Source organism: Fistularia commersonii, chromosome 2 (genome assembly GCF_037954325.1).
Source record: "Fistularia commersonii isolate RoL2024-O1a breed Wild chromosome 2, RoL_Fcom_v1.0, whole genome shotgun sequence".
Classification (NCBI taxonomy): Eukaryota; Metazoa; Chordata; class Actinopteri; order Syngnathiformes; family Fistulariidae; genus Fistularia; species Fistularia commersonii.
This window is the reverse complement of record NC_141285.1, coordinates 22,275,570-22,298,528: the sequence shown is the minus strand read 5'-3', so window position 1 is coordinate 22,298,528 and position 22,959 is coordinate 22,275,570. Positions and strand designations below refer to the sequence as shown.

The following is a 22,959-nucleotide window of genomic DNA, read 5'->3' as shown; positions in this document are numbered from 1 at the left end:
CACTCGTCTCCACCCACCCGTCCGGCGCCGACCCATCGGCATCTCATTCCGCCGCCACTCGGGCTGGAAGCCGACGAGCCGGCATTTTCGGACCGGCCGGAGATTTACCCACCGGGGGGATGGAAGGAGGCGGCCGCTCCCTGCCGCTCCTGCTGCTCGGAGCGATCTGGCTCGGCGGGCCGAGCGGCCGCGGCGCGCCGTGGCCCGAACCCCCGCACCTCGTCTTCATCATGGTGGACGACCAGGGTTACGGGGACATCGGCTACCACGGCTCCGATATAAACACCCCCGTATTGGACGGGTTGGCGGCCGAGGGGGTCAAACTGGAGAATTACTACGTCCAGCCCATCTGTTCGCCCTCTCGCAGCCAGCTCATGACGGGCCGGTGAGTGGTGACAGAAAGACAGGCCTTCAGGTCTTCAACCCCGCCGACGTTCTCCTGGTTCCGGTCTGCTTCATAAATGTCAGGGAATCGTCGGTGTCTCGTGAGAGGAAGGACTTCAAACGCGAGCTTCGAAACGTCGGCGCTTTTTCAGATTTATCTATTTACAGCGGAAGCTTGACTTACCAGTGCGTCGATTTAGGGGTTTTCGGTTTGGGATCGGAAGCCCAGATCTGAGCGTTTGACACGTGCATGGCTGCCGTTGTCCAGGAAGCGCCGTTTGAAAACAGTTGGACGCGCCGCCGCCACTTGGAGAAGTTGTCGTGGGTGAGATTCACAAGGATTTGGTGCAGTGGACGGCGGGGATGTTGACGGGCGAGGCGACGGAAGAGTCGTTCATAGCCGGTCGTGGACGGTTTGATGGTTTTAGAGAGACGAGTGGCTTCACTCCGTCCATAAATGGAGTTTATACATACCGTGTAGCAAAGTTTGCATGTTACATATAGCAACATATTACAGCATTAAGTGTGTAGCTCGACTAGAGTGCCAAACATAAAACAAGTTTATTTCTTTACATTCTTTTATTATGATTTTTTTTAAAGATTATTTATTAATTTTTTTATCATTAAGTCATTTATAAATTACATTTTTCTCATTGGAAAAACAAATAACAAAAAGGGTTGTATTTGTTTTATTATTATTAGTTTATTTTTCATTAATTTATTTATTATTAAGTTATTATAAAGTAAATTTTTCTTATTTAAAAACAAATAACCAAAAGGGGAAAGTGGAACAGATTAATAGCATTTCAGTTCAGCTAATTTCACAGACGAGCAAACTGCGTTGGCATTTAGCAACCCGGTGAGTGTATAATTTTTTTGTAAGAATAAATTTTCGTTTTTTAAAAATACACAACAAAACTGTTATTATAATATCCTTATTACTTTATTATTATTGTTAGCATTTTTTTTAAATTACCCCATTCTGGGACAATTAAATGCACATTCTATTTCTATTTCTATTCTATTCTATTCTATTCTATGTTGTTTTATTCGCATATGTTTTATGTCTTTGTATTGTATGTCTTTGTATGTCTTTTGCTTTTTTAAAAACGCACAACTAAACCAGCAGCCCTGGAACGGGTTCATTTCGTTTCAATTAATTACAATGGAAAATTTATTCCGATATACGAATAAATAGAGTTACAACTCAGTCATGGAAACAATTCGACTTAAAAAAAAAAAGGTATAACTTCAGCAAATTTTCAAACCTAATCCATTTTTTGGCCTCACATTGACAGGAAACATTCCCAAACCCACGGGCCTCGGGGAAACCGTCCTCCGTCGACCGTGCACGTTACATTTAGCGACGCATTGTAGCATTTAGGGTGTAAGCTAAGCTAAGCTAATCCGCAAAGTAAATCTTGAAGGTAAGTATCCGGTTGTTAATTAAACAAGTTCATTTCTTTACATTCTCTTTGATTATGACTTTTTTCATTGCGTATTTGCTATTTACGAAGTCAATTTTTCTTATTTAAAAACACTGGATTGGCCCGGAAGAGTTTTATAGCATTTCAGTTCATTTTAATGGGGAAATGTAATTTGATATACAAGCCAATGGAGCTTGGAGGTTTGTCACGGAAACAATTCAGCTTGTTAGTCAAGGGTTTAATGTTTTTAAACGGGCGTCAAAGTGATGATAAATGGGGTAAAGCGGCGTCGCCACAACAGCTAATTGCTCGGCCAACTACAGAAAATCTATGATTTTCACGCAAGATCACGCTAAGTTCAGAATAAATAGGGAGTTAACGCCTGGCCGAAACAACAAACAAGCAGAAACCATACACGTGACGTTGAGGATGAATTTCAAAAACGCCCTTCGTTTATGAATACTTCCTTAAAAGCGTCAGACGGCGTGTGAGCGAGAAGAACCGAACATCTCAAATCTCCTCCGTCCGGACGTCTGCACCTCACGCCGCCTTGTCTCCAGTTACCAGATTCACACCGGCCTCCAGCATTCCATCATCCGGCCTCGTCAGCCCCTCTGCCTCCCCCCGGACGTCCCCACGCTGCCGGAGCGCCTTCGGGAAGCCGGCTACGCCACCCACATGGTGGGCAAGTGGCACCTGGGCTTCTGCCGGCCGAGCTGCCTGCCGACGGGACGCGGCTTTCAGACTTTCCTCGGCTCGCTGACGGGCAGCGGCGACCACTTCTCCTACCGGAGCTGCGACGGCGCCGAGGCCTGCGGGTTCGACCTGCACGATGGCGACAAGCCGGCGTGGGAGATGAGCGGAAACTACTCCACGCTGCTCTACATCCAGAGGTCAGCGTGGAATATCAATGAAAATATAGAATAGATGCATCTTTAACGGTCCAAAAACATTTCGGAAGACGGTAGTGGACATTGCAGGGGAGATAGCTTCGCTGTGGTGAAAATTTCATTTTTATCTATATATATTAATAACAATAATACATTTAATTTAAGGTGCCGTACTCGACACTCGAGGACAACATAAAGACGTATAGGTATACACAAAATGAACCCTCATATTATGTTAAGGGTCAATTTGACCCATTTCACCCATTGACCCAATGGGCCAATTTGACCCTTAACATAATATGAGGGTTAAGTTTTAAAACAAAAACATGGGTGGTAAAAGGGAAAAAAGTAAGAATGACAGCTGTTGGAGTCGGGTGGAATCGGCCGCTTTGAACAGAGGTGTTTTGTGATTTGAAATATTTAGATATATTTATACATTATAATAATAATATCTAATATTTAGATATATTTATACATTATAATTCTTATTCAATTAATTCTTATAAATTAGAAAAAGTAACATAAAAAGTATCAGAAAATATGGTAATTCATAAATAAAAAGGAAAAATTCCTGTTCACCTCAAAGAAATTGAATTATCCGAAATACTGTTTCTATGCACATGTTACATTTTACTACGAGGCGCGTCAATATAAGCATACTGTTATCTAAAACCGAAGGGTTGTTCCCTCTTTCCGACCAGAGTGAAGCAGATTCTGAGAAGCCACGACCCCCGGAAGCCGCTCTTCCTCTACCTGTCCTTGCAGGCCGCCCACACACCTCTGCAGGTTCCCGATCGTTTCCTGCAGTCGTACGGTTCCCGGGGCAACCGGCTGCGGCGCCAGTACGCCGCCATGCTGAGCTGTCTGGACGACGGGATCGGACAGGTGGTCCGGGAGCTGAAGGACGGCGGCCTCTACGAGAAGTCCGTCCTGATCTACTCGTCGGACAACGGGGGCCAGCCGCTGTCCGGGGGGAGCAACTGGCCGCTCAGGGGAGGCAAAGGGACCTACTGGGAAGGGGGCGTTCGGGCCGTGGGCTTCGTCCACAGTCCCCTCCTGAAGAGGAGGGGCGCGGTGAGCAAGGCGCTGATCCACGTTTCTGACTGGTACCCCACGCTGCTGGGGCTGGCCGGGGCGCCGCGCTCTGACCGCGGGCTCGACGGCCACGATGTGTGGGCGGCCGTCAGCGAGGGCCGGCCCTGTCCTCGCACTGAGATCCTCTTCAACATCGACCCGATTTCCAGGAAGCGCGGGGAGACGTACGACAAGGCGCTGGTGCTCAACGGCTTCGGCATCTGGGATACGGCGATTCGGGCGGTGATACGGGCCGGCGACTGGAAGCTCCTGACGGGAAACGTGGGCGACGGGGACTGGATCCCGCCCCGGGCCGTCTCAGACTCCCCCAAAGAGTGGCGGGGGCTGGAGAAGCGGCGCGACGAGCCGGGCAAGTCGGTCTGGCTGTTCGACGTCACCTCGGATCCTTACGAGAGGTGCGACCTGGCCGAGGTCCGTCCGGAGATCGTGAAGCATCTCCTGGTCAGGCTGGCAGAGTACAATCGGACCGCTGTGACGGTGAGGAACCCGCCCGATGATCCCATGGCCGATCCGGGGCTACGTGGCGGCGCGTGGGGCCCCTGGTTGGGCCTGGAGAGCGACGGCAGCGAGGAGAAAGGCAGGAGGGAGAGGGTTAGCAAGCTTAAGCACTGCAAGTATTGCAAACTGAAAGCCCTCTTTCGGAAGATGGGGTCGCGCCTCCAGCGGAACAACATGTTCTTCTAAATATCTCCTCAGGAAATTTTCATTTGCTCAGGAGGTCAGTGTCCTTCTGGGAGTGTACAACTCCTGCCCCCAAAGAGCAGGCCGGCAGGGAGCGAGGTCGGGTACTCCTTTGCCTTCCTTTCCTTTAGCCGGCTCCTTCCAGAGGTCACAGCAGCGAATCACCCTCCTCCATCTGACCCTGTTCTCCACATCCTCTCCTCTCACAGCAGGTAACTTCATGTCCTTCTTCACTTCATTGACCAAATCTTCTCTTTGGTCAGCTTTGACCCCAAAATCCTTCTACCAATATATTCCTTATCCCTCTTCTAGCATGTGCTGTCCCTCTGATGGACTCATTCATGATCTTATCCATCCCTGCCTCCCACAAAAGGAACCTCAACATCTTCATCTCTACTACCTCCAACTCTGCCACCAATGCCACTTTCTCCAAACCATACAGCATCGCTGGACTCACCACTGTCATGTACACCTTTGCTCTTGACTGTTGACAGCAAGAGCTGCAAGAAATCCTCCATTTCCTGTAGCCTCATCTTTCAACTCGGGGTCCTTTCATTCACCTTCATACCTCTCCTGTCCGGAGCATACCTCACCCTCACTCTAGATGTTCCGCCATCTACTTCCTGCTCTCTCAACAGATCACAATGTCATCTGCGAACAGATAGATACTCCTCTGCCTCGTTCAGGACAGGAAATTCACCAAAATCGGTACCTCGAGTACCACCTCGGATGTACTTACGGTCTCTTCCCGCCTCCGGGAGTGGATTTTTTTTTTGCAGACGGGCTCACGGTCAAACGCAAGACGTCCGCGGACGCGCTGATTCACCAACTCTCCCGCGGCCGCGCTGCATCGAGATGACTTGTGACCGAGGCGTGTCATGGCGCGTCTATGTCAAAAGAAAGGCATGGAGGGCGACCTCCGGGTGTCTCATCTCCTAGTCATCAGTGGACATCCACGGGGACCGCTTCCCTCGAATGTCACCTTCTTCTTCTGTTCTCGGGCATGAAGCTGATCCGCTTCTGCTCGAGGTCTGTTCCTCCAGACATCGGACTGAAGCGCAACAGCGACAACCGCCCGCCCCCAAACGCAGAGCTTCCATGGAGCTTCTCCTGTAGGAAACAGGCGGAAGTGGTTGATGGCCGAATCCCTTCACCACCAAGAACACCAGAATCCTGTTTTGTATCAGAGTGTGTGTGTGCACCACTTGTGTCTTGCGCAGCAACAGGGCTATGGATTTCTCCCCCGTGGCTTGTTAATGAATATTCAACTGTCCTCCTTTGCCATTTCCTTCCCCTCCGGTCAGGTACTCCCCCTCCTTCGTCCGTCCTCCCCCCCCGAACGTCCCTCGGCTCTCCTCGCACTCCCTCGGCAAAACCGCCCCCTTGTGTTCCTTCTCGCCCCGGCTCGCTCCCTCATTCCCATCGCTCCCCCCGAAAAAAAAACAAAAAAACATTAGCCGCTTGTAGCCGGGAGCTCCGTGCGCGGAGGAAGGCGAGGCGAGACGTTGTCCCAAGCATTTGCAAATTGAAACATCTTGTTTTGCAAAGAACTTGAGAAAAAATATATTAGAAGACAGTCCCGCACAAACTATTTTCCACCCCAGAATGAGTCAGCTAAAAAATGTCATCTTTTACCCGCACAAACCAAGTTTAGAGTAAACAATTCAAAAAGTATCATCTCTTTTTACACCTGTTGATCTTACGGTACCTCAGCAGAAGCTGATTTGACTGCTATCGTGATATCATGGACTCCTGGGCTCCGGCTTGAAAGTCGTCCTTTCCGTACGGCGGTTCACCTTTGGCGGCGTCACTGGTCTCAAACGATATAAAATGACAAACACCTGTGGTATATCAAAAATTCCACAATATAAAAATATGAAAAAAAAAATTAAAAATCAATTAAAATTCCGGATACAATGTTGTATTTTCATGGTAAAATTAGCACTCTGTTTCCTGAGCTCTGATTGGCTCAGCACGGTTCTCTGTGTAGCATATGCATAGCTTAGCATCTTGTGTAAATTATATAAGAAGTGTTTATAAAGAGGAAACTTTAATAAGAGTGTGGGGATAAATGTAAAGCTTTAGAAAACATAAATATTAAAATAGAGGTGGTCGCTACGTCACAGATTTTCATTTATATTGGCTGTTTACAAAAATGTACAAAAATTTTAAAAATTGATTAAAATTCCGGATACAATTTTTTTTTATTTTCATGGTAAAAATGAGCATTTTCGAGTCTGGCGACCAACCAGAGCCGAGTGTTCTGTATCTTGAGCTCTGATTGGCTCAGCACCGCTCTCTGCTTAGCATATGTATAGCTTAGCATTTCGTGTATTATTATATAAGAAGTGTTTATAAGAGTATGGGTAAATTTTGTAAGAGTGTGGGGATAGTTGTAAAGCTTTAGAAAACATAAAAATAAAATAAAAATGGTCGCTTCATTTATCGTGGCTGGTTCTGGAACGTAACCCCCTTGATAAACAAGAGGAACTAATGTACACTCATTGACGCTGTGCAGCTTGACAACTGAACTGACGTTTACTCCTATAAACACACACACACACACACACATACACACACATAGACACATATATTTCATTTTAATGTCTGTAACCTTTGTGCGTATAATGAGCTAATCAGCGCTGGGATTGGACGTCGGCGTAGATCTTCCCCCTCAGCGTCTGCTAGCCAGAGCCGGGTACCTCCTCCAGATCTGGGCTCTAGAGACCATCAATCTCGGATTTACAAAACAGAGCAGCCTCCGTAAGACGCTTCACACACACACACACACACACACATATACACACGCCGTTCGCCGATAGTAAATTCGGCAATAAATCCTCCCCGTTCCCCTCCGACCTGTTTGCCTGCTGCTGTGGCCCACGAGCCACTGTCACGGCTGCGGCGTTTAATGAAGATTAACTGCACATAATGGCGGCGGGTTTGATATATTTAGGCCGTAAAGGTCGGGCAGCCTCCGGAAAGAAGACATTAACCAGCGCGCGTCGCCTTATTTGTCACCCCGTTCGTCACCGTCGTCACGCGTGGAGAGAGAATAAACCTTTGTTTCTGCCGCACTTTTATCTCCCAAGTTTTTGCCGCCGGGGTTCTGCTTTTTTTTGTCTTTTCATTTTTCTTTTTTTATTCGCGCTTTCGCTACAACTCCACTCGTCGGTCCACTTCCTGCTAACAACAGGTAGCGCCAAACAGCTGGAAATCCTACAACACGTAATTTCTAATCTAATCTTAAAAAAAGTTTTTTGATTGGATTATTTTTTAATTTTTTATGTCATTTTCACAGCAGCTGGACTTGAGTTCCTTCCCCTTTTTCCCCCTCGTCTCTTCTTCAAGTCCGGTTGCTAAACATCACCTGGATGAGGGAGAACACACACACACACACACACACACACACAAACATACACACATTTCATGATATTTGAAACGTGTACCTAAAGATGAACGCGCAAACGCCTCGCCGAGGCCCGAGGGTGCACGGCAGAACTGGTGGGAGATGATCGTTAGATGCCCACTCAACCCATTTCCTGTTATACTGCCATGGCCTGCAGAAATAAGGCACTGTCAGATGATATAAATCACAGCGGAGGTGTCACACACACACACACACATACACACACACACACACAGGGACACGATGCTTTCCAGTTCGTGGGTGGGAGCTGTCACATCCATTGTTGGATCATCAGTTAGCGGGGGGGGAGCTAACTCGCTAAAGTCGTGAATTCAAGCACAAGTTAAACCACAGATGCTCTTTTCCGTGTTTAAAAGTTGGTTTCTCAGTGTGAAAATACGTGTCTTTATGCTAATGTAATTATAATTTTAAAAAGGGGTCACCACAGCGCATCGGATCACAATGTCATCTGCATACAATATCATATAATTTATAATAATATAATGTAATATTATAACAGTTTCACCAGAGATTTCACCCAGATGATTAAATGTATTTAATAATTTTCATTTGATAATTTTGGAACGGAAAATATGTATGCTCTTAATTTGGGGATTTAAAATGTTATTTCCCCCCCGTCCTAATCTACTGTTTGACGAAAAGCACAACAGAGTGGGTTGAGTCAGCGAGCTCCACTTCTGTGGAAACATTTTCTGATCTCCATCCAAGGGGGAGGTGGACGTCCTCGCTTTGTTTAAGAATATCCTTAAAACATTTTAAGTTACGCTTCTGGTTAGCGTTAGCCTAGCCCCCTTGTTAAGCTGCCCCAGACCTACTCCGCCGAGGGATATCCGGTGATGCACTTCTTGCATCCTGTCCGCACTCCTGATAGGAACCTCGCATCTTCTCCCGAGTCCCTCATTGGACAGGCTCCCAGGGGGCGTGGCTTGATCTCCTGCAGAGGCGCCCGCCATCGTCATTTCTTTTATCGGAATTAAAGCTATAGTCGTATCATTTAAGTTATCAGCATGTAGCTGTTAGCACAACAGGTATCAATTTTTGCCGTCTTGCTTTCTAGCTCTTTTCCTGTGTTTGTAAACCAAACGGTTGAGGCAGAAGGACGCTCACATTGAGCTGAGATATATCCGAGGTTTCTGCAACGGTAAAAGGCGTTTCATTTTTTTTTTTTTGCCCCTGTCCCTGCAAGTAGAAGGAGTCACGATGAATAAAACCTGACTTGACTCCACAATTTAGTACTTTTTTTTTTTTCTCATTTATAAAGTACATTTTGCTCATTTTTTTAATCAACATTATAAATTATATAAAAAATATTTTTAATGCTGAAAATATATTATTAACTATTTAAAATTAAAATTAGAAATAATGAAATAATTTTTACAAAAAAACAATAAAAATAGGTATAGAAAATGTGAGTAGCGTTTTAGCAGTGTGGTAGCTGGGAGGTCACCAGGAACCACATAAGAACCATAAGGCCACTTTTTCCATCCCTCTCCTCTCCTTTACTCGGACAAAGTAACGTCTGAGTCAACGTGGAAACATCCGCTAACACGCTGGATGACAAACCTCGGCCCATTCAGGGCTGAAATAACACTTGGAAGATTTTTCGCGATAAGATTCACATTCACGCGGGCCGTTACCGGGGAAACATGTCACGTTGAAACCTTGAGAGAGAGAAAAACTTCCCGAATGATGTCCGCTGAACGGTCGGCGGAAGGCGAATAGGACGGCGGGACCCCTGGGTGCCGTGGCAGGAAATCCTGAGATTAACTTCCAAACCATATTTTGTGATGTCAACGGTCGGCCCAAAGGAAGGAGGCTCTCCAAAGACCCGGAAAGCAGCCGCGAGCCCGGCTCCAAAACAAAACATTCCTACCCGCTGAGTCACCGGCCGAGCGCTAGCATTTTACAGTAAACCCGCTGTCACCGTATCCAGGCTGCACGCGGCCGACGGGGGCCGGCGGGGGCCGGCGGGGGCCGGCGGGGGCCGACCGGTGGCTCTGCCAGCCGGGGGCCGGGTCCAGGACAGAGGACTCACCCACTGCAAGGGGTTCAATATTCAAAAATACAGATATAAATACAACCCCGTTTCCTTTTTTGCTTGTTTTTTACAAGCATTTACTGATTCCCACAGGGGGGTGGGGGGGATTTCTGTGTGGAGTCACCATGTTCTGCCCGTGTCTACATGGGGTTCCTCAGGGTTCTCCGGGTTCCTCGCAGTCCAAGCACATGCAGGAGGTCCTTCCCTTGTCCGGTCGTGTTAATCTGAGGGTGATTGGTTGTTTGTCTCTATATGTGGCTCTGTGATGGACTGCCGTCACCCAATGACGGGGTCTGGAGTGTAGATTGAGAATGAATGAATGAATTTTTAAACATCACCACGGTAAATTCAATTGTTTTCTATAAAAATTCTGACCTTACATCTCCCCTAGCAGCAGCGACATTGCAATGGGGTTTATGGCCGTTGAGGCCAGCAACCATGAGGCAGGAGAACTGCGTGCCTCACTTAGTCTTGGCAGCTGTTTGACGATTGTGCAGCACAAGAAACTAGTAACACACATGGTTATTGGCAAAAACACGGTATATTAGAAATGTAGTTCATATAGCAAAAGTTCCAACATTTTAATAGCGAAAGCATCCAGTCTTAGTGCAGAGCATGCCAGCAGTCAGACGTAATCCGCAATCTACGTTGAGGCTCAACAGGCTGCCGCCTCAAATGTGAAAATCCAGCGATTCTGAATAAAACACAATCTAAAACTGGTGAAGTTAAATTAAACATACCTTTACAGTGTAAATGGCTGATAAATATAACCATTTAATTCTTTTTTTTTTCATTTGACATTTTTTTTTTCTAAGATAGGCAAGTGAGGCACAGCCTCTCCTGCCTCCCCTGACTGAACGTCACTGCCTGGCAGTCGCTTCAAAATCACAAAGCTAAGTGGCTGGAAATCAGAATTTGCAGAAGCTGACCTGAAAATGAACCAAATATAGATAAAATTACAGTCAAATACAATGAGAAATGAAATACAAGTCCAGGTCAAATACTGTCTTTCCTACCGTGGAGGACACGTCATGATTGAACGAAAAAACAAAACCGAAGTTGCCTCCCTTCCGCTCAGAGCTCGCATGGAAGCGCGGAGGTTTTTGCGAGGCCACGAGGTTCGTGCACAGCGGCGTCGACAGCCGGGTCGCCGCAGCTCGGCAATTAATATGAGTCGCCCCTCTGCCCCCTCGCTAATTAAGCTTTCAAATTGAAGCGGCTCCCTGTAATTAGGCGGGAACCGATCGAGCCGCTGACATGTTTCTTGTCTGAGCGAATACCAAAAACAGACAAATTTAAGAAAAAAAAACCATGACAATCCTACAAGATATTAACATGTGAAGGAATTCAGTTTTTTTTTTTAGCCTGCAATTCCTGTTACTGCCACTAGGTGGCGCATCACAATTCCAGACAAGGGCTTTGCTAATGAGAAATCTGTTTTTGTCAAAAAGCCGTAAAAATGCATAGCGAGGGTCACGTTTTTGACACAAAGAGGACGGCTAGGTGAGTTTCAGCCGCGACCGGAGCCGGTGTCCCATTGGTCAGCAAGGCGTCGCCAACAAGAAGGGATACAGCATTTAGCGTGCTAACTGTACTAGCCACTTGTCATCTGGTGAAAGGGCCTGCAAGGTAAGCCGCCCACACACAAAGCTTTTTTAGTCATCTACCTTCTGGAGGTAGGACAGCTTAGGAAGGAGACTTTGTAAGCGGGGAACGTGGATGGAGAAGACCTTACTGAAGGCCACATCGTCTCCAACTCACAGGCAACTGGTAGGAAGATGCCTGCGTTTCTTATCCCTCATTACAAACATGGACAGTGGAAGCAGACTTAACATTTGCAAAACGTTCAAGTTACAACGTGGGGAAAAAAGACGGTTTTGATTCCAGCCCGTCGGAAGAAAAACAAAAGAAACAAAGTTAAATAAAAATGACAACGGGGACGTTAATGACTCGGAAGGAGGGAGCGGAGAAGCGGGCAGATGGGCGACGGCGCCGTCGGAGGGTGGCGAGGGCGAAGGCCGCTGTGAAGGTGACGGGTCGGAGCCTCCGGGGCGACGCTAACGCGGGACGACGCGGCCGCGGATGTAAATTGGGTCTCTGCTGTTAATAGGCTACTTTGACATTTTAAAGGCCGGGCTGCAGGTTGAGGTCCACTACGGTGACGTTCAGACGTGAAAAACACGGCAAAGGCTGAAGGACGAACCAAGAAGCTGTGAACGTCTGAGAGGGATGAACGGGGGAACAGCAAAGAAATCTCCATTATTTGTCTAATAAGGATATTAATCATTTGATTTTTTTTTTTTTTTTTGCGTCCTTAGCTGTAGGACTTGATGGAGAAGTATGGATCAGCTCTGAACTCCTTCTTGTTGCTATGGTGATGGACAGGCTGGAGGACCAGGGTGGACCGGAATCCGCGTGGATTACGATGTTTGCAGATGATGTTGTGATGTGTTGTGAGAGCGGGGAAGCAGGTTGAGGAACATCTAGAGGGGTGGAGGTGTCACCTGAAAAGGTTAGGAAAGAAGGTTTAGCTGCAGCAAGATGGTGTGTGAATGAGAGGAACCCACAGGGGGAGTGGAGGTGAAGAAGATGGAGAAGTAGTCAACAGTCCACAACAACAGAGAAGGTGGAGAGGAACTGGAGATGGAGAAGATGGGGGGAAGAGGTGGAGGCAGCAGATGAAGGTGTGGAGGTTCTTCTTTGGGAGCGAGGAGGACGGAGAGGATCAGGAGTCCGTCGGAGGGACGGCGCGTGGTAGATGTTCTGGAGATCAAGATGGTTTGGACACAGACAGAAGAGGGATGGTGAAGACCTGGGGACCGGGGTTGGAGGAGGTCTGGAGGAAGACCAGAGAGGAGATTTGTGGATGGAGGACAGGAAGTCGGCAGGTGATCGGCTGGAGGAAAAGATGAATGATTTAAATTCAGGAATACAAGGATAAAATGAGAAGTTCTCCTGTGATGATTCCTCCTTTCTACATCACATTTTCCATTCAGCCTTTTTTATTTATGTATTTATTGGGTCTCTATCTTTCTTCTCGTTTTTCCCGGTTTTTGTTATATTTTTTCTCATTTGATGCAAAAAAAAAGGGCAAAAGGGAATGAATGTATTGACATTTGTGCCCGGATGAAGAAAATAATCGTAAAAACAACGTTCCCCATCTGAATCCTTGCAGGTTCTTCTCCAGAGGTGAGGGACACAGAAGAAATCCCATCAAATCGATGCGTTACCAGGTCTGGTTGCTTCCGGTGGCGCCAGGAATCTGGTCTCCGTGCAGCTCCTTGTTTTCTGGCAACATTAAAATATTGCGGCAGCACATCTTGGTCCTTCTCCGAGCTCTGCTGCTGATCTGGAGTCGGTTCCTCTGGAGGGGTTGCAAGGGAGACGAGCTGGCAGGCTGAACCTGGATCTGCAGCCCCGGACGGAACCGCAAAGATCTCGCGTTGCTTGCATCCCACCTCCAATACTACCGGCAAAGAGCGTCTCTGCAAGAAACCTCTCACTCTGAGGATTATTTCTCGCCAGCAGAAAGGTAACGACCTGGGCTATAAGTAGAATCTTAACTCGTTTCTAAAAACAAAACTCCAAGTCAATTCGCAAAAATAGAATGGCAGAAATATCCCATATATTTATCCAAATATTTTAAATGAAATTGATTTTTTAAAAGACCCGCACGAGACCGAGCATGTTATTTCTTCACTAGCACTTTTCTCTGCAGCGCTTCACCAGTTATCTCTGCCAGCTGTTTAACTTAATGATCCAAAATCCTAAAAAGTTCATCTGATGGAATTGAGCGATAATTCATGTGTTTTTGTTTTTATATTCATATTCATATGTTTGTAACTCTATGTCAAAAGTGACAGCGACTGGAGAATTTCTGACTGTTATATTTGAAATTGTTAAGTGGTCGATTTTTCATTGAGGGGGATTTAATAACTGTCTTATTCATAACAAGCCTCTGAATAATGAATGGATTTTCCAGATCTATAAAAATTCAGGTCATGCACAAGAAAACCATGACCATTGTATTGTTGGACTGAATTTTGACCTTTGACATTTACCACATATCTGGAGATAAATGCTTTTCCACTTGTTTTTCATTTTAATTTTGTTTTCAAAAACGTGGATAAAATAGTTCACGCAATGAGAATAAATTTGAAATGTTATTTTCAGTGCAAAGTGAACCACGTCTTTCTACAGAACTTCATACCTTTTCAAATATTATAGCTGTCACACTTGCTCACGAATGCTTTTCTGATCACATCAATTAGAAATATAGGGAAAACATATCTTTAAAAAAAACATACAACCACTTTGCAATCATTTAGAACGAAAACCGATGAGGAATGTTAACCTGTTAACTATAAGTTATTTTATGTTGTTGCTGTCTTTCTGCTACGTGTTTCTATCCCTGTTATTGTCCTTTCAATTGTCCCGTCTATTTATATTTATATTCCCACTTATTGATATTGTCATAGTTACGCTGCTGTGACAAACAAATTCCCCCCGTGCGGATTAATAAAATATTATCTTATTTAATTCAAGGGATTCATAGTGTGCATTGTCACATGTGCGGTGTAAAAACATGTTTCTTTGTAAAGTGAAATTCCTTATTTGCTGTCCGCATTGCATCTTGCATACGTGCTGATAGGAAGAGTGTAAACATTATTATAAATATGAATATGAACGGAGGAATAAAGCAGTGGTAGTGCAAGACGCAATCTTATCTTATCTTGTATTAGATGAAAATACTTTGGATAAATATGTTTAGTATTTACTTCCGGGTAAGGAGAGGATCACGTGTCATCCTTGTTTCGAGAGCCAGTCATTGATTTGTCCACAGCTCCAGTGATATCGCCCCCTATTGGTCAGTTTCCAGAGGTTCCTCTTGGACCCGGAAGTTGCGTCCGGCGCGACGTTTGTTTGTTTCCTTCTTTTCCTCATCTGACAGAGTGAGTCCTCGTTCCGTCGAGGATCTTTGCTTACTACAGCGCTTCTCCCGCCTCCTCCTCCTCCCCTCTCTCCGAGCTCTCGCCTCTCTTCCCTCTCCCCGTCTTCACGAGTCCTCCTCCTCCCGAAATCTGCGTGAGGCGATCCCCCCTTTCTCTCTCTCTCTCCTCCTCTCCTCCTCTTCCTCTTCCTCCTCTTCCTCTCCTCCAACATGGCCACAGTGGTGACCTCGACCAGATTCACGGATGAATATCAGCTGTACGAGGAACTCGGAAAGTAAGCGTCCCTGCTCTGTTGCACGGCGTGTCAGTGCGTGTGTGCGTGCACGGTTCTGCTATTACGCGTGTGTGTGTGTGTGTGTGTGTGTGAGGGGGGGGGTGCTGTCAAAAACAGGGAAGGGTATGCAACCTCCCAAGCAACAGTAAAGCTGCGGGCATGTTCACGTTGTCTGCGTGTTCGTGTGCGTGTGTGCGCGGGTTAATCCCCCCCCCCCCCCACACACACCCCTCCACCCGCTCTGTGGCGTTATTTAAAGGTGCACGCCGCCGTAATTGCGGGTGACGCGACCGCAGGGGACCCGCAACTTGTTTGACAATTCGGTCCTTGAAGGCATCACGCCGCGTCCGGGTCCCCCTCCTTCCCCCTCCTTCCCCCTCCTCTCCGTGCACGTCGAGGTAAAGAATGAGGAAAAAAAAAAAAAAAAGAGCAAACAAGTGCTTTTGCACACACAAACACGCACGGGCGTGTGCGCGCCGCATCCTGGATTCAAACCCGGCCGCAGAAGCCGCGCTCACGTCCCGGATCTGCGCTCCACCTTCCTCCTCCTCTCCCATCTTCTCCTCCACCTTGTCCATCTTCCACCTCCTCCTGTCCTCCTCCAGCCTTGCCTGAACCTTCACCCGCTCCTCACATCTCCTGCAAGATATCAGACAACATTAAATATGCATGTGACCCCCCCATCTCCATCTCCATCTCCATCTCCATCATCTCCATCTTCTTGTTTGCTCTGATGTGGCGTTTGAGTGTTTGAGTTCCTGTCCTGCTGCTCCTCCAGGGGAGCCTTCTCCGTGGTCCGGCGATGCGTGAAGAAGTCCACGGGCCAGGAGTACGCCGCCAAGATCATCAACACCAAGAAGCTCTCGGCCCGAGGTACGTCCGTCCGGCGAGGTCCACCTTTGTGGGTTTATTTTCCCTCCGTCCTCGGCGAACGCCACCGCCGTTTTTTGCGTCGTTATGGCGACTCTCAGCTCGCCGCCGTGGAGTGCACGCGCCTGACCTTTCAGGGCCGTGCGTTCACCCCTGAAACCCGTGCGGAAACTTGACAGAGATCCCTCCCCCTTTTGGAGTTAGCTTAGCACAATGAATGGGAGTCTATGGTATCGCTAGCAACCGCTATCGAATGATACACACACACACACACACACTGTTTATTTATAAACTATTTATATGCAATTATTTTGATGGTAAATACATGCTTTCGTGCATCTCGAGGAACTGATTTTATCAAATTCATACCAAACATCGTTGCAAAAATCAAGGAATTCCTGTTTTTTTTTTTCCTGCTACTATCAAATGATACACACACACACATTTCTTTATTTATAAATTATTTATATGCAATTATTTTAATGGTAAATACATGCTTTCGTGCATCTCGAGGGAACTGATTTTATCAAATTCATACCAAACATCGTTGCAAAAATCTAGGAACTCCTGCTCTTTTTTCCCGCAAAAGACAATCACATGGAGTTTGCGTTGGATCGGTCCAAACCCCCCCCGCAAAACAAGGTGGCGTATCCCGTGAGGTGAGTCTTCGAAGCTCGAAGTCATCGAAGTCTTCGAAGCTCAGCGTTGCTAACAGTCTCTCTGATTTTGTTTTGGCCCTGAATGCCTTGGCGTCGGGGTTGTCGATGTAAACGGACGGCAGGCGAGTCGTCGCCGTCCTGCGGTCCTGGCGATGCGTGACGAAGTGTGTTTCTGGTTTCTCCGAGAATCTGAAGCGTCTCCGTGACGTTTGCGTCGCCTCTGAATCTGCGGCTGCAGTTTGTCCTCATTTTTCTTTTATTTTCATTCTTTATTACCAGACTGAGTGACAGCGTCCGATCCCCTTCGCAGGTCAAATGCCGCTTGTATTTTTTATTCGATTTCTTTTTCCTTCTTCTGAACCACACTGTCTCTCTCCCTCTCTCTCTCTCTTTCTCTCTCACACACACACACACACACACACACACACATTTAAGATAAATACCAATGTTTTAGTCAGAGGTGGAAAACTGGACGACACTGAAGCACCTCAAGTGACACTCGAAGTCGCAGCCCATCTCCTGTTGTATGGAGGCTCCTGAAGTCCAAGCTGAAGATCTTGGGCCAGGCCTGGACCAACTAGAACACACACACACACACACACACACACACACACACACACACACACCTTCACACCTCCCCCTTGTCATTTCCTTTTTTTTTTTTTTTTTTTTTAAACTTGCCCCCCTCCTTCTCCTGGCTCTCCCTTTAAACGGGAAGATTGATTTGAGGGAAAGATCTTAAAATATCCTTCTCGCTAGGCGATGTGACGCTGTGTGTGTGTGCGTGCGTGTGTGTGTGTGTTTGTGTGTGTGTGTGCACATTGTGTGGAGTGCTGTGCTGGCAGTGGTCTGGAGCCAGTAACCCGGCAACAGCAGGGGTGAAACTCCTCATCCCATAGGCTGTCTGACAGGGAGACTACTTTTTCATCGGTGCATGTGTGTGCATTTGTGTGTGTTTTTGTGTGTGTGTGTGTGTGTCTTTGGGTCATGGTCACAAGTCTCACACACACACACACACATTCACACACTTAGATGAATGTTCTTTTCTCACTTGTAGCACAAACACATTCCCTCAACTCTTTACTTCTCGGTTTTCACACTTAACTGTATAGGTCCAAAGCCGACAAGAAAGCCCCTTGCAGGCACTCCACAAACACACACACACACACACACACATACACACACACACACACACACACACTCGAGGCTGGAGACAAATTATTTTAGCTGCTTATTATCATCTTATTGTTTTTTTTTCCCAGCCAATTTCACTTGTAAGAACATTGTACTGACAATCAGCCTAAAAAAATTGGAAAAAAGGAATTAAATATATTTATTATGATTTTTTAATGCATATCATTTTATATGGAAATGTGAGGCTGATGTTCTCCGAAAATTTGTTACATATTGATTTTATTTTATATTTATTTTTCTGTGGAACAGAAACACTGGCAAAAAGCAAATTAGTTGCTTCTGTTGTGTGTGTGTGTGTGTGCGTGTGTGTGTGTGTGTGTGTGTGTGTGTGTGTGTGCGTGAAAGAGAAAGAGGCATGTTTTTGGGGCCTTCGGTTTACTTCTCATCGTCATTCAGTGTGTAATTATTAGTTTGCAAGGATTGTCGGAGAATCCGCGCACCAAATAAAAAGGCAGCGGATCACGAGTGCAAACGCAAAAACATCAATGTGGACAGAAATTCATCCTAGTCAAGAGACGGCAAATAGCGATAGTAACGGCCATTGGACGCTAAATTATTCAGCGAGTCGGCGAAAAGCCCCTTCATGGCCTCTCAGACGGAGTGGTTTGAGGTCTTAGTTTATGTCTTCCGTTGAATAAAACTTCAGGACGTCGTCGACTTATGTTGTCCTCGACTTGTGGTGTCTTGACTTTACGGCTGTAAACCGACGAATAATAAAAAAAAAAGGAAAAAAAACAAAAACCCAAAAGAAAACAATTAAATAACAATTAAATAAATTGTAAACAATTAATAATTAAAAAAGTAAATTTTATGGGTATGCGTCCCGGTCTTTTTCCATAAATTAGTTTTACTTCTTACCCGTACATTAGAAGAAGTACGAGAAGAAGAATAAAGCGCTTTTTATAATTTTTTTTTTTTAAGTTCCCTTCACAGAATATATAGTTTATTTGGGAATTGTTCTCATTTTTACGATAAATTTTTATGACAGTTTCATTTCCCTTTTTTATGTACCGCAATTATATTCCCCTTTAATTCCAATGGCCTTGTTTTCTTTCTGGATATACATATGACTTCAGGGTGTTTCAGGAAAGTGACTTAGGCAAGGGGATAAAAATCGTCCGACCGCAGGAAGGGATCTCTGACGTAACTCAAGCTTCTGTGTCCCGTCTTTTGCGCGGTGATATCGATACCCGCGGTTTACGTGAGGCCCTCCCGCGCCCGTTGATCAGTTTGAGGGCTCAGCGTCAAACACAGACGGAGCGGTCTGTCCGAACTCTTCATTTCCCGCCTAGTTCTTCGCGTTTCCTTCAAACGCAGCCAGCGGAGGGATAACGCTGGAAGTCTAGGCGGGCAGTGTTGCGCGATTGGTCTGAGCGGGACCAGCTAGAGCAACACAGAAGAGGAAGCATACAACATGGCGCCATGCATTTAATGGCCATTGGTGATCATCGGCTCCTCTGCCGCCGCCATGTTTGTTATTATCTGGAACTGGGAATTGAACTTGAGCTTTGCAGCGCCCCCTAGTGGACGTCTTGCTCCACAACCATGGCGACGTAAAGCACGCATTGGAAGTACGCCGGACAACGTTGCCTTTAAAAGGAAGTGTCATGGAGATGATATCGAAATGGATATATTTAGAGATTGTCCATTGCGGTGCGGAAGCTCGGAGCTAAGCTCTCACATTTTAGCTAGCATGCTAGCACGTCGCAGTTAACACCGGTTGGATCCGACACGCGGCAATGAATGCCCGGCATCGAGCAAAAGTGCTTTCATCGTGAGAGTATCCGGGCTGGGCGGCTCCGGAGCGGCCCCCACTGCAGCAGCTGGTGGTCCAGTGCCTCTGTGTGTGTGGGTGTGTGTGTGTGTGTGTGTGTGTGTGTTGACTAGTTACAGCTGTTGCGCAGTGTGTGAGTCAGTTAACACATCCAGCGTGTTTGGACTCATCCCTGCACGCCGACCTCGTCAGTGTTTGCAAACAGCGAATGTACAGCGCGCCGGCGATCGGGGTTTCATGTCTGGGGGAAGTTTGCACTGATGAGGTGTGTGTGTGTGTGTGTGTGTGTGTGTGCCTGCATGTGTGTGCGTGTGTTGGCGCGCGCATGCAGGATTAAGGCATACCAACTGTGGCACATGGTGGGTACATTGGCTGGCAGGCAGGTCAGCGATTACAGTATGGCCCGGCAACAGCATGCATGTGCGCAACACACACACACACACGCACACACACACACTCATCGTGTACTTGAAGGTCATTATGGAAATCATGGCTTGAATTCAGCTTGTAAATGGTGGGAAAATATAAATGTTTAAGGGTTTTACCTTTGCGTACAGTTTATTCAACAGTAACGCCGGTCCTGTTTAAGCTAATAAAGATAGCGGAGCAACAAGGACTGAGTCATTCGGTCGCCCGACGTGTCGAGATCCCAAAACGGAGAAGGAACGATGGTGAACATCTTGCAATTTCTTGCTATGAGAACGGCTGAAAGACCGCAGGCTGAGGCTAAATTTAGTGAGAGATGTAGTGAAGACGCTGTGCAGTGACTCAGGCGCTCGGCGAGGAAGCGGCAACAGCCGTGGCGCCCTGAAATACTGTCGGAAGCAGAAGTTATGAGTTGAACTTCTGTCACTTTTACTTTCACTTTTGCACATCCTGCATCTCGCGGTGGAGGCTCAGAGACGTGAAGAGTCGCCGTTTCCGGATTTGCTCGTATTTTAGCCGCGCTTTACCGTTGCTAACGTTAGCACGTTGCACGGCGGGGCAGCAGACGCCTCGGTTGTCCTCGGTGTCGACCCGCCGCGATATCGGCGAAAGATCCGAAAACCATCTACCTCCAGTCCGCGGCGCCTTGTGTGTATTTTCACCGTTTCGCGTCATGTATTGTGTGGGACTGTAACGTGAGCTCGGACTATTAGGTAAGGGCCCGCGATGGCCGCTGAACGGGAGAGGGAGGGGGTGGCGGCTCTTGTCCCGCTGCTGAATTATTGAGGCGCGAGGCTGCTCTGCTCTTCCGCCAGAGCCGAGGAGGACCCCTCGCGCTCCTTTCCTCCGTTTTCCCCTTTTGCTCCCCGCCGTCATCCCATTTCCCTCCAACATGTCAGCCCCCCTCCCCCTTTAAAACCCCTTTTCTTTTGTGTCTTACATTCTCTTCGCCACTTCTTCCTTCCTTCCTCTTCCCAGTCATCTCGTCTTTGCAAGGCTGCCGCATCGCAGACGAGCATGTGTGCGTGTGTTTTACTTTTCAGGCTTTTGGTGGGCTGTAGTGCACTCGCTGGAGGCTGATTGGCAGAGGGCAGATAAACGTAGCAGCACTGCGCGGTGAATGTTTAATGAGACCAACTGTGAATATTTGATGAGTGAGCGAGAGATTCATATGTGCAAAGAGAAGGATGCAGGTTTCGGAGAGGGAGATCGAGACGGCAGGGGCTCTGTGGCCCAGAACAGAAATAGTTTCATAGAAGTGTAACCGGTACGCGTGCTTGAGTCTTCCCACGTCGTGCAGACCCTCCTCTTTTCTTTATCAAGGCGGACGACGGCGGCTGAGTGGGCGTTGTGTGTGTGTGTGTGTGTTGTGTTGTGTTTTCCGAGCTTCGGTGATGTTTTTTTTTTCCTTTCCAAGTCTTCTGTCATATTCATCTTGCCCTCTTTTCTGTTCTGTCAGCCCCCAGCCCCCCACTCCGAAGCATATGGCACGGTATGGGAGCCAACTTGAATGAAATTTTCATCGGCCATATAGTGCCGGACAGGCGCAGGTTGTCCTGTTTGAAACTGTGACTTGCAGGGGGGGTGGTGGTGGTGTCTTCAGATCCTGAGTCTTAAAAGCAATCTCAGACCTCAGTGGGTGGAATGGAATGTCAAAATAAAAACTAGTATAGGTCATTTGATGAGTGGTGTTCAGTGTCCCAATTCCCATCCAATGCCATCCTAATTTTTAAAAGCCTATCCTATCCCATCCCATCCTATCCCATCCCATCCTATCCCATCCTATCCTATCCTGTCCTATCCTGTCCTATCCTGTCCTATCCTATCCTATCCTTTCCTATCCAAATTTGTCCCATCCTATCCTATCCTATCCTATCCTATCCTATCCTAGCCTAGCCTATCCTATCCTAGCCTAGCCTAGCCTAGCCTAGTCTAGCCTATCCCTAGCCTATCCCATCCCATCCTTTTCTGTCCTAGGAATGGGCAATGCTTTTGAGCTCCTATCTATCCTGTCCTGTTCCATCCTGTCCAATACAATTTTATCCTATCCCATCCCACTCTATCCTATCCTATCCTATCCTATCCTATCCTATCCTATCCTATCCTATCCTATCCCATCTCATCCCCATTCCATCCTTTCCTATCCAATGAATGGGTAATGCCTCTGAGATACTCATTAAATCTAGAAATGTTAAATGCTTCGTGCAGGATTTGCTTTCCTTAAACTTATTTTCCATCTTGATTCCCTCGGCATCTGTTAGGAACCACTGTTGGAGGGTGGCGCTAGTGTGCCAAAACTCCAGAAGAAGAATATTGTGCAGGTTTGGTAAAACGACCCATGCTTTCATTTCCTCCTACTAGCCTTGCCTTCTGTTCAAAGTAAACAACATGGTTTCTATGTGTTTATAAACTGAGTTGAAGCAGCTGAGGATGCGAAAGCATGGCTGGCTGTGGTTCTCAAAGAGATCCCACCCCGTCACAGGTGGAGTTTTTCCTGGAAGTTGCCGTCCCGTGTCGTACAGCGACGCATCGCATCGTCTGTTTAGAAGCCGCAGCGACGGCTTGTGAGTTGTGTGGTTGTCAACTTGTGTGATGAAAATAGGCAAGGACTTGCTTGCTGACTAAACAACCAGGGTAGGTAGCCGCTTTCGGACAGGACGGTTCTAAGAAGTATCCAGGAACTCGCCTCGTCCAGGGGAACCTTTTTGTCCGGCATGCCCACAGGCAGCAAGAGACACTCGGAAACAAGCCACTGAAGACGACCCGAAGAGCTCGGACCTCTTCCTTGGTCCACCTCTCGCCGCTTCCGCCCAATTGGTCAGAAGAAAAGAGCTGACAAGTGACCAGATGGCTTTTAAACATGGC

General features: G+C 47.0%; 2 protein-coding genes across 21 annotated transcripts in view; both read left to right on the top strand.

Moving 5' to 3' along the window:
- Nucleotides 1–359: 359 nt before the first annotated feature.
- LOC147236733 (arylsulfatase I) lies at nt 360–5,639 on the top strand. 2 transcript variants are annotated; one of them, XM_086173027.1, is made up of 3 exons: nt 360–385; nt 2,372–2,704; nt 3,403–5,639. In XM_086173027.1, exons 1-3 carry the CDS (start codon nt 375–377, stop codon nt 4,478–4,480), a joined length of 1,422 nt encoding a protein of 473 aa, XP_086029153.1. In that variant the 5' UTR covers nt 360–374; the 3' UTR covers nt 4,481–5,639. The 2 variants fall into 2 exon arrangements, 1 of the variants encoding a protein (XP_086029153.1); XR_015108736.1 differs by lacking the exon at nt 360–385 and having other exon boundaries at nt 1,816–2,704; nt 3,403–4,689; nt 4,790–5,639.
- Nucleotides 5,640–14,863: 9,224 nt separating this feature from the next.
- Nucleotides 14,864–22,959, top strand: part of camk2g2 (calcium/calmodulin-dependent protein kinase (CaM kinase) II gamma 2) — a 60,249-nt gene continuing 52,153 nt past the window's right edge. For 17 of the 19 annotated variants that reach the window (XM_086173281.1, XM_086173272.1, XM_086173244.1 and 14 more), the window contains exons 1-2: nt 14,978–15,171; nt 15,950–16,044. In XM_086173281.1, coding sequence (XP_086029407.1) covers nt 15,107–15,171; nt 15,950–16,044 — 160 coding nt within the window. In that variant the 5' untranslated portion in view covers nt 14,978–15,106. Of the gene's footprint in view, nt 15,172–15,949; nt 16,045–22,959 lie in introns of all 19 variants that reach the window. The other 2 variants (XM_086173182.1, XM_086173234.1) reach the window with 2 other exon arrangements.